Source organism: Acipenser ruthenus, chromosome 9 (genome assembly GCF_902713425.1).
Source record: "Acipenser ruthenus chromosome 9, fAciRut3.2 maternal haplotype, whole genome shotgun sequence".
Lineage (NCBI taxonomy): Eukaryota > Metazoa > Chordata > Actinopteri > Acipenseriformes > Acipenseridae > Acipenser > Acipenser ruthenus.
In genome coordinates this window covers 38589672-38601926 of record NC_081197.1, presented here as the reverse complement: position 1 = coordinate 38601926, position 12255 = coordinate 38589672, and the positions used below count along the sequence as shown (strand labels likewise).

The following is a 12255-nucleotide window of genomic DNA, read 5'->3' as shown; positions in this document are numbered from 1 at the left end:
CTTAAGCCCACCAGTTCAGTTTAGTTCCAGCTGCCTAAGTGGATACATATCTGCATTTTTCTGAGATGGCATCAAGGTCATAGGAGACTTCAAAATGGTGGCATTCCTGATGGGTCACCAAGGGGGTTTTACCAAGTTTCCCTGCTATCTTTGCCTTTGGGACAGCAGGGACACCAAGGCGCACTACCACAGACGGGACTGGCCACAGCGGACCGAGTTCTCAGTGGGGAGGAACAACGTCAAGTGGGAGCCACTAGTGGACCCCCGGAAGGTACTGATGCCACCACTGCACATCAAATTGGGCCTTATGAAACAATTTGTCAGAGCTCTAGATAAGGAGTCGGCAGCCTTCAAGCACCTTCAAGACTTCTTCCCTAAGCTGTCTGAGGCAAAGGTCAAAGCCGGTGTCTTCGTCGGACCACAGATAAAGAAGATCCTGGAGTGCAATGAATTCCCCAAGAAGCTCACTAGTAAGGAGAAAGCGGCTTGGAACAGCTTTGTCGCAGTGGTTCGGGGCTTCCTGGGCAATCACAAGGCCGAAAACTATGTGGAGCTGGTTGAGACTCTGGTGAAGAACTACGGCACAATGGGCTGTAGGATGTCCCTCAAAGTCCATATCCTTGATGCTCATCTTGATAAATTCAAGGAGAACATGGGAGCGTACTCGGAGGAGCAAGGCGAGTGCTTCCACCAGGATATACTGGACTTTGAACACCGCTACCAAGGACAGTATAACGAGAACATGATGGGAGACTACATTTGGGGGCTGATTCGTGAAAGTGATTTACAGTATAATCGTAAATCTCGAAAAACTACTCACTTCTAAATCTTTTGTAGTCATTTTTATATTACTTTAGTATAAATACATGTTAATTTGGATTCATATGTTGTTTTTTTCTGACAATGTGAACGAAAAGACACAAATTCGCCCATTTTCTCATTGGAAATAGGTAAATTTCAAAATATCACTGTCCTGGTCACAAAAGCAAAGTTTGTGGGGAATAATAGCCATTTTCTATACTTTTGAGGCATAAGCAACTAGGAAATAACACTTACTACCCAGGAACAAAAATTGTGTTACATAGTGTTATTGAACTGGTTCTTCTCTTGTTTTATATTATTATGTATTAATTAATACACACGTTAAATTGTGGCATTAATAAGAAATTTACCAACAAATATTTTCTAATGTCCTTTTTTGTAACATAACATACATTGATGAATATATTGTTTAAAACGTTTTTTCTGAATGTATTCATATTCTTTTTTAGTACAACTAAAAATGTTATGTCTGAATAATAACAAAAACATAATGAAAAACTTGTACGCTTTTATTTAGAGTACACTTCTCTAGTCAATAGTCAATAAAATAATAATAAAAAAATAAATAAAATATTCAAATTAAGGATCACTGGTTCTGTATGGAAATTTGACCCTGTTAGAGTAGGCTGCTGCAATACTTTTTAATGATAAAATGGTATTTTATATTTTTTGAAAAGTTAAAACAAAATATATCTGCAGGCAGCAAGTTTAAACATATTACAGTTAGTAATACTATATGTTGGTTTCAGGTGACTGTTTATGTTATCCGAAACCTCTCAATTGTTGTGTATTTCAATTCAGTCCATGCCAGCTTGTATCCTTACGCACAATAGCATGTATTTATAGAGAGGTAGTTGATACACCGCCAGGCTCCTGATGTACCGGTCAGAGAATTTCAGAATGCCTTCGACTACCACGCGCAGTCTTCACAACGAACTAACGACATTTATATCTAAACTGGACGTACATATTAGTACTCAGAAGATCACTTTGCTGTTGAATCTTTATATGTAATATTAACACAGCATCGGGATGGAATCAGATCTTGAAAAGGCAACTACTGAAGCGGCTGGTTGTAGTGATGTTTATAATAGCCCCACTACTTACCAACGACTGGTTAACTATATATTTGGTCCGGAGAAAAAAGAAGTTAATCCGAGTTCGACGACGAGTACAGCCTCGGCCCCTGACACGGTAGAACATGACTTGGAGTTGGAGGAAGAACTGAATAATGTTCCTGGGTCGGTAACAGACATCAACATGGTGCTATCTAAGCAATCCCGTTGGAGAAGACTTTTCTTCCCACAACTTAACAAGCATTCCCTGTACGTGTATGGTAGTGTCACAGCTCTGCAAAATGAATGTGCAAGACAGGAGGCGGCCGGTGTTTGTATTATCCACCCGTTTAGCCCAATTAGGTAAGAAACAAAGTTGGCAGCAGGCTTCTGAATGTGTGTGTTGTATCTTTCACTGCATACTGCTGGTTTCCATTATTCCCGAGGGAAATACAGTGACTCACACATGTTGATGGAATTGTAAACTCATAACAAACGTGTATGGTAATCAGTTATGTTTTTGTGCTGATCAGTTGAATTTGATAACATGTTAGTTTAGTGCTATTATAAACCAAAAAATAATTGATTATTTGAATATTTAATGTATGCAATAATTCCACTATGGAAGTTTAAGGTGTGATAATATATTAGCAAGGACAGATGAGAGCTCAGCATCGGGCAGTCGGTTGAACTTTTATAACGAAACAAATGCGTTGGATTTGAACTGGCCCATTGCACATACATTTAGTCTAACTCTTATGTAAACCAAGTTTATGATGTAGCTGTGGTAGTATAACTGTAAGGTTATGTTTATAATTAAGACTGTGATTGGCTGACTCGGCAGTTGCAGGTACAGGGTTGTTTGTTTTCGTCGGTGCAAAGTATGGGTTGGATGGTTTTGGTGGATAATAAAATACATTTTGACCAATTGTGTATTTGTTTATTATTTACTGTCAAACAGATGTGAACTAAGCTTAAAAATACAGCAAGTCAAAATGAAAAAGCCGGTACTTGCTCCGGCTGATGTAAAATTTGATTGACAGGTGATGCGGTGACGTCCTAGCGAGCTACAGCTGGAAGCTGATTGGCTGATGATACTGAATCGTTTTCTAATACATGATTAGTAGTATATCTGTAAGATTGACGTCATAGGTTTGTGCTGGATTTCTTATATTGGATTTAAATGGCTACAAATAACTGCATTTACAATGTAATTGTAGTTGAACTTCGGCATGTAATTGAGCAATTACAGTAACATTACACACCTTTCCAAGCATAATCATTCACAGTTCCATGTTGTGTTTTACATTGAGCGATCATTCTTGTATTTTCAACCACTTTTAGTGACCCCATTTGTTTGAAAACACATTATATGCTGGTAGTATGTGTCTGTATTTGTGCCTGTGATTACTGCTCGGTAGAATAAACAGTAAACATGTTAATGTGTGTAGCTATTTATGTAACGTTTTAGTGTAATCATAATTACAATTGCTGCAGCATAATTATTACTGTAATTGTAATTGAACAACATAGCATTGTAATTGCAATTTCAACAAACTGGATAAGGGCGTCTGCTAAGAAATAAATAATAATAATAATAATAATAATAATAATAATTATGCTGTAATTGTAATTATAATTAATTGACCCCAGGCCTGATATTTACAGACGCCCAGAATTTGTAAATACCAGCCAGAGCAAGGCACTGGCCAAGTGTAATCACCCCCGATGTTACCATGGGATGGATTATTTCATGTTTGCAACACTTTCATGCTTATACAGTAACAATACATGTGGGCTTCAACGCTCAAGGTGTAAATATTCCCTCTGTAAGCAGGCACTTCTACTTGATTATTCACATATAAATGTGTATGAGAATATAAGCTCTGTTATAGTGTGACATTAATTGATTAAATACCTCTCTCTCTACCTTGTACCATAACATTTTTTTTTAATTGTTAAAAAAAAAAAAAAAAAAAAAAAATCAATGTACTTTTTTTCTCTTCATCGTGCAGCACATTATAAACCAGGAGACCTTTTATTAATTTGAAGGTTTTTTTTTTTTTTTTTTTGCCAAGGTAATTGTGATAATTAATTTAAAGACTTGTAATATTGTTTATTAGATTAACTGTTTTATAATATTAAGTGTAATTAATTGATGACACAACACAAAGCTTCATTAAAAAATTGTAAAGGGCATGGATTAAATTGAAATGTTCCACAACATCTTGTCTTCTTAGAGTGAAGGTAGTTACAAATCAATCAAATTATGCACATGGGCAATGGCTTGATATCAAAACTAATAGTTATCTAGTGCTTTGAGCATTGATACAGAGGTGTCTGTGACAGGTTGAAAGCCTTCCTGGAATGCTGGCCCATTCAAAGAAAAGCACCATCATTTATCAGACTTCGTCTCATTTGGTTTAATGAGGATATCAAAAGATTCAGCTGGCATTACCAAATGATAAACACATGACAGCCCCTTCCAACATGCATTTTTCATTTGTATTTGAAATGTAATGTACTTCTCTTGCTAACTGCTTTTTATAGAAGGCCAAAACATTTTAAATTAAATATCACATCTCATTTACATAACAATATTTTAAATCAAGTGCCGGTACGAAATAATATTTATTTTTATTTTATTTTATTTTACAGGAATTACTACATCATGTTCATGGTGTTCATAACATTCATAAACCTAATTGCAATCCCCATGGAACTAGCATTTTTAGAAGGAGAGCATACAGAGGGGTTTCATATGATGATATTTAACTTATGTTCAGACACTCTCTTTCTACTTGATATCGCTATAAACTTCAGGATGGGTGTCATAACTGAAGACAGTGAGGTAGGAGTTCATGTTGTTTTAGGGTCTCTGTTCACAAACTCAAAGTGTTAGTCATAAAAGTGTTCCAGACTTCTTTAATAACAGTATAGAAAAGTTTCATGCATAGGAACTGGCATGACTATGGTAAAATAGTACAACTTCATCATTACCAGTATTCATAAGACTGCAACTGCATTTTCAAATGGGTTTATTCAGATAATGTATTATGCAAATAAACAGTGATCATTTTTCACTTTGACCTGATGTTATATTAACTTTTTAAATTTTAATTATGTTAAATGTTAATAACCGGCTGCAATGCATAAAATTACAGTACAGTACTCAAAATACTAAGTCAAGCAGTAAAAAAATATCAAAGGAAACATTCCCCAACATAATCACCCGTTTTCCTTTAACTTTAGGTGGTTCTTTTGGATCCAAAGCTGATCGCATGTCATTACCTTAAATCCTGGTTTGTTCTTGACCTGATTTCTGCTTTTCCTGTCGACTATGTTATACTCATTGTAAAGGTAAAAAAAAAATGGTTTTGCTTATTGCATTCATTGCATTCATTACCAATAGATATCACGTTTTTTTAATACCTGTTTTTTCAGGAACTGGAAGAAGATCAAAGCACCACAACCTATACTGCCTCCAAATTGGTGCGAGTTGTCCTCTTTGCAAGAATCTTTAGCTTAATACGACTTCTCAGAGTCTCCCGCCTGGTGAGGTTTTTCAGTGAATGGGAACAAGTAAGTACAATTTGAAATGATTCAGATACAATAATTTATGGCATATGTGTAAATTGTAGTGTTAGTTATATTGTTCAGAGATGAAAAAGAAGAAACAATGTTGAAGTTAATACCATTTATTTGACCAACACAAAAGATTAAAAACATATACAATCTTTCAAGACCACAGACTGTAGGCCCCAACAGCAGGTAAAAATTGATTTGAGAAGAACTAGATCTATTCTAAGTGGTGATCTTGAAAGATTGAATTAGGTCAACTCCTATATAAATCCAATAAAATGTGTCAACTTCAATAACATATGTTAACTTGTAACTCTGTTATTTGTGTTTAAATGCAAGTGTGACATACATACATAAGTAAAGACAAAAGGACCCGTGGCACCTCCTGATAGCCATAGAAACTGATACTCTCAATAAGCTGTGTTAAAGAATGTCTCTGGCAAGTTTCATTGTGATTGGATCAGCAGTTCTTAAAAATATGTACATAAACTATGCATTTCCAGCAGGGGATAGTAAGATATTTTGGAGAACAATAAGGATTAAGGATAATAAACACCCACTTTCTCTAAGAGTATACAGAGAAGGAAATATGATACCTTTTATTGGACTAACTAAACAATAATTAATCACAAGCTTTCAAGACCTCAAAGGTCTCTTCTTAATACAACACCATTTAATAAATCAATGTCTAAGAGTGTACAAAACATATACGTTTTTGCGTCATAAGTTTTAGACCATTTTTAAAGGATAACTTTAATAGTTAGTATTTGAATGAAACAAACATAGTTTACACTTAACCTTTTGTGAAATTATGGTCACCCACAAGTAAACTGTTTTATATTTTTCAATTATTATAGTCAACAAAGGATGTCCTATTAAAGTGTAAGGGTTTTTTTTGTGGTTTTTTTTGGCAAATTACTTTCAAGTGATATTGTATGTTTTGTAGTCGATTTAGAAAATAAAAAGTGTCTCTGTTTTGAGATTAATCCGTTTTCTGTCTTGTCAGGTTGCAAATTCCAACATGGAAGCAGTGAGATTGTTTATTCGAATTATCTGTCTGTTTGCAATGATCCTCTTGCTTTGCCACTGGAATGGCTGTATCCAGTACTTTATTCCCTCTTTGCAAGACTTTCCTGAGGATTGCTGGGTTGTTCGAGAAAACCTCACGGTAAGGTGTTTTTTTAGATCCAAAGATTATCTAATGTCCTTAAACCCTGTTTTGTTCCTGACCTGGTTTTTGCTTTTCCTGTCGACTATGTTATACTCACTGTATACGTATTTATATTTACCAGCATGCTCCATGGATTGAGAAGTATTCATTTGGAGTATTTCGTGCCCTTTCACATATGATTGGGGTAGGATACGGCTCTGCTGACCCTCCAACAGGTAACCTTAGCAGACTGAATGACCTTCAGATGTAGTGCTCTTTTAGCAGGCCCCTGTTGTCCAGCATTCATAGTTTTACTGAAATGTTAGGTCCTATCCACAAAGCTTTAACTTTAAATAACACATCAGGTAAAGCTTTATTCATTTTAAACCTCTGCTATAATGTGTATTTTCTGGCAACTGGAATTGCTGCTCACATTTCTATACTGTAAGTAAAGGTAACCACTGAAATTACTTTGAAAAAAAAAAAAGGATTTCTGTTTTTTACCAAGCCTACTGGAAGATAATTAGCAAGGGTTGCATCAAATGCATAAGCAGATGTTTGGGTTGAGTTATGTAAATGAGGGAGATGATTTTCACTTTCATCAGCTATTGTTTTGCAACTACGTAGTTTAAATGCCTCATTTTCATATCTGTAAAATAATTAAAATGTCAAAAATACAAAAAAATTCTGTTTATTTGTCTTTGCAGTATAGGTTTGTTAATATTTAAATGTTAACACTTAAAAACAACACCCTTGCTTATTTTTCTATACATTTGACAGGCTTTATTATAGTTCTTGTTGTTTAAATGTATAATTCACAAAAACAACATGGTGGGAGAGCCTTCTTGTTTACTGTAGCAGGATAGCGTCCGGAATAAGACTCTGTGGCTGCAAAGCTGCAGTAAAAGCTCTGTTGTGCACGCTTATTTACAGAAACAGAATAAACAAAACAAAGAAAAAAGGCACAGGGGGCCAAAGTAAAAGGTTCATACAAAACAATTCCTTACTGTCAAAAGAATGCTTCTGCAGAGCTGAGCTGAACTGATGAGTTGAGCTGTGCCTTCCCTGGTCATATCTATGTCCTTTCCCTTCAGTTTGTGCTATGCTGTGAGAGCCCGTATTGAGACTTATCACAGTATGTACTGAATCTGTACTTATTTCTCTGAGGATATACAGGTTTTTTACTGACATTATTTTTCTTTTATTCCTGTAGGTGAAGCTGAATTGTGGGTCGTCATGACAAGTATGGTTTCAGGAGCATTGATGTACACCATGATGGTTGCCAATGTGGCAGCAATGATGACAAATGTTGATGCAGCATCAAAAGCCTACAGAAGCAAAGTACATTTCTACAATTAGTGGAAACATTGCTTCCTTCAAGTATCACATTGTACAGGGGTGGTGACATTTATATTGTGTATTTAAATGCATGATATTTGAAGGCCATCAGCAGTCAGTATAATCACGTAATTCTGGAATCAAAGCCTGGGCAGTGATATAATAGGCTACAACCAGCAGTTAATTTAACTCATGTGGAGACATTTATTAAAATACAACATTGGAACATTGGATCAGCAGACCCTAGAACCACTGAGATTTATTGAAACATTTTAGTAACATAGTACATTTATATGTATGTGAATTATTTCTGCCTGCTTACTCCCTGCTCTCTAGTTTAATCACCTTGAAGATTACATGTCATACCGGAAACTGCCAAAGAATTTGCGTAGTCGGATCTCCACTTATTACCAGGCCCGATACCAAGGAAAGTGGTTTGATGAGAGAGAGATTCTAAATGTGCTCTCGGAATCCTTGAAAGTGGTAGGTGTGCAAGTTTATTGAGATGTGACTTTTTAAGTTTCTGCTAGTTTAATAGTCTTTAATTCATTCCTAAGAAGACAATTCCATGTTAATGTTACAAAAATGAGAAACAACTATTGATATTGAATTATATGAATCCTGCTTTATTTTCAGGAGATTCTGGGCAACCTGTGCGCAGACCTGGTGAAGACTGTACCCATGTTCCAAGGTCGTGACATAAACTTCATAAATGCTGTGCTCTTAAAACTGCAGTGTGAGGTTTTCCAGGAAGGAGACATTATTATTCGAGAGAAGGCTGCAGGAGACCGCATGTTCTTCATAGAGCATGGAAGAGTCATGGTAAAGACTGAGCAGAATTTCTGCACGGAACTGGCTGATGGAGATTACTTTGGAGGTCTGTAACCAGAATTAAAACAATCTTAATAAATAGCTTAGGCATTGTTTGTGTGTGCAAGCTTGCAAAGCACTTCCAGGCCAATTTTCAATTGTTTTTGCTCATGAGTTAATTTTGCACTGCTTCAATTTTCAGAGCTATGCTTCAAAATACTATTTTCAAAAGCATTTTTAACGCAGAGCAATAGCTTGCTCCACTGGCCCCGTTGTTCCTATGCATCTCATTATCTCAGTGCCCCCATGCGAGACCAAGCGAAGAGCATACTAGCATACAAAAAAGAATAAAAAGTTGACCTACTTTTTAAATACATTTTCTTGAATGGATGTCTATTTCTATGAAAGCCTATGACCTTGAAAAACTTTGATTTAAAAGTATGAGCATAATCATTAGTGCCAAGTTGTACATTTGTATATATGCTTGTGATAGTTGTGGTAAAAAAAAACAAAAAAAACAACAAAATAAAACCAGTTTTGTGATCATTTGCCTTAACTGGCTGTGCATGTGAACATGTTAAGTAAATTAAATCTACATTATGTTATTGCTGGTGAATTTCTTAATGTATTTTCAGAGATCTGCTTGCTCACCAAGTGCAGACGGACTGCATCAGTACAAGCTTTGACTCTTTGTAATCTTTTCTCACTCTCTGCTGAGAAATTTAACGAGGTGCTGCAAGAATTCCCGGAAATAAAAGAGGAAATGTTAAGGACAGCATCCCAGAGATTGTGGACTTTACAGGGTGAGTCCAGAAGAACTCACTAATCTCTGTGCCCAAATTTTAATTCCAAGCCTAAAAAGTTAACTTGTGTGTCCCTTTATATTTGCAGATTTTGAGGACCAAAAGCAGACACCTCTTCCAGAAAATGGAACTAAGATTAAAGAAACTAGCACTTTGGGGGTTTAGAGAGGATCTAGCGCATTTAAAGGGAAGCTGTACTGATGAGTACACATTAAGGTGCTTGTGAAACTGTTTTGTATAATGTACTTGACCTTTGCTGGAAAATGCCAGAGTGGTGTATGCAGTGTTTTTATTTTAACTTTCAAAAATAAGTTTTACATCAATAAAACACATTTTACTTGAGTGTTATGCAATCCTTATTCCCAGCGGTAGCATTTTTGTTTCTAGACCTAATGTACTGACCTTGATTTGCAGTAGCATCCACATATGTTTCAAGTTCTCATCTGCTTGTGGATTGGGATTTCGTGCTGTATTGTTGGTGTCTGTCATCAGCTGCATGCTGACCTTTGCCTAATCAGGTTTTAACATCATCTTCAGGTTTGAACAATACCAGTGACGGGCCGACTAATCTGATAAACAGGAGCGACCACACTGTTGCTGTTAAGAATGATTGTTTTTTGGCGTCTGTAATTAAAAATAGTAATATTCTTACTCCTAAATGTTGCATCCTAAAACATATTGTTACAGTACACTTTTGACATTCAATTCAGGAAAGCATTTTCTTTTATGGTACATGTTATATATATATACAGACTTTTTTTCCCCCGTACGGTTAATCATTTGCAAACTATATTATTGCCTCTCAGAGAAAAAAAAAGATACCGGATTTGTGATCAGATGCGGTCCAGCAAATATTAACCCTGCTTATCCCATTCAAAGTGTTCCAATGAAATCCGAAAATGTTGATAAATATGCAGAATCAGCATACTATCCGTTTTCAAGCTATTAGAAAGACCCCTTTTTTTCAAGATTTTTTTTAGTGTTTATGCTTGTAACTGCTGTAAAATGTACACAAGGTTAAAGCCATTCTAAAATAAGTTTACCTAGGAACCCAGGGGTGATTTTTGCAGCAAAAATATGTTTCCAAATACTTTTGTCTGTACAGCCCCTCCTATTGTGATGGGCTACTTCAATGCACAGTGTTCAAACCAGGACAAGCTTCAGTGCACTGTGTTGTAAACATGGCAAGGTAATGTTGGGGTTGGGTTAGGGTCAGGGTGGGTTGATTTCGTAGAGTTGCCTAGCTGTAGAAGTGAAAGGTGGGGGTGCTTGGTAAATGCCCTAGAATCATCTGATCAGATATTCCTTTACACTGCAGTCCCAGCAGCAGTGTCTGTACTAACATTGGTAACCGTTTCCATGGTTGCCGTATTCCATTTACAAACCACATAGTTACTCCTGAACAACTAAGATGGAGTCTGAGTGAGAGGGGTAGCTCACCAGAGTACAACATATTGCAATTCAAAGCAGGCGGATAACCCCGAGGAGTTTAAAATGTGTATCTTTTTAAACTGAAGCCACATTTATTCTATGAAAATGAGTGTGACAGCGACTCAGACATTTCAGCATGGGGCTGCATGGGGGTGGAAGTCTTGGATACAGACCACATCGAGTCCATGATTATTTCTATGGCAAGTAACTTTATTCTATATATTTGTCACTCTTCATTTATTTAACATGTTTGTATTAATATATCATATGTGCAAGCTTAATGCTTTTTCAGATTTTTGTCATTTGATAGCGCACATCGGCTAGTTGTAGTTCTGAAAATATATATTCATAACGTTTTTAAAACAATTCTAGTGGTATTAACAAAATAGTTTTTCTGGTCATCCTATATGTATGAATGCTCTGGGAAATTATAACAATCTTTTGATCTTTTTGTCAATCAACTGAAGTTGATTTGTAAGGATTTAAATAAAGTGCACGCCTAATCATCCAGTAATTTCAATAGAAATTCACACACACACACACACAAAAAGGTGTATATTGTAAGTATAGGCCTAATGATACTGATATGTTGTTGCTACAGATCATGTATACACTGGAATTCAAGTGAGAAGGATAATGCCAGAGCCAGCTTCAGCTTCTCCAGAACCTGTTCTCGAGGTCGTTCCATCGACTGATCCTTTTTTTTTTTTTTTTTTACCAAGCTGCTGCCACATTCAAAGCCTCACATCTTTGATAGTATTTGAGTTAAGTGACTTAATATTAGCAGGGTTATTATTAAGGCCCTGTGAAAATCGCAATTTCACGGGCTGCGCAGAAATCAAAATTAGCCCAATACTGCGATTTTTACAATATTCTTAAGAAATAAAAATAATTTCATAATTATTTGTATTTCATACAAAAAAAATCACATTAACGAAACTGTACTGCTATGCGCCTGTGTGTAATATTCGCCATACACAGTGCTGTGCTGTGATTATGTCATGTGACTATATGCAATCTAAGCGGTTAATTAAAATAATAGTACACAGTATACATGAAAATGGATGTCTCTAAAAAGGCTAAAAATGTGTCTGCAGCAGGTCCGATCACATAAAGTAGTATCCAGCAGGAGTTTTACACAGCGATGGAGGTAAACTCTTCTGTACCTCCTGCAATGTTACTGTAGATCACTACCGAAACTCATCTGTTGACAGGCATTTAGATTCAAGTATTCACAAAGAGAAAGACAGAAATCCAGAGTAAT

At 36.0% G+C, this 12255-nt stretch overlaps 1 protein-coding gene across 1 annotated transcript; it reads left to right on the top strand.

Moving 5' to 3' along the window:
- Positions 1–1671: 1671 nt before the first annotated feature.
- Positions 1672–9902, top strand: LOC117405826 (potassium/sodium hyperpolarization-activated cyclic nucleotide-gated channel 1-like). The gene is made up of 11 exons (XM_034009207.2): positions 1672–2240; positions 4536–4728; positions 5130–5237; positions 5322–5459; positions 6466–6627; positions 6752–6845; positions 7823–7950; positions 8284–8430; positions 8584–8824; positions 9393–9560; positions 9649–9902. The coding sequence occupies exons 1-11, from the start codon at positions 1855–1857 to the stop codon at positions 9723–9725; spliced, it is 1842 nt and encodes a 613-aa protein (XP_033865098.1). The 5' UTR covers positions 1672–1854; the 3' UTR covers positions 9726–9902.
- The last annotated feature ends 2353 nt before the right edge of the window (positions 9903–12255 follow it).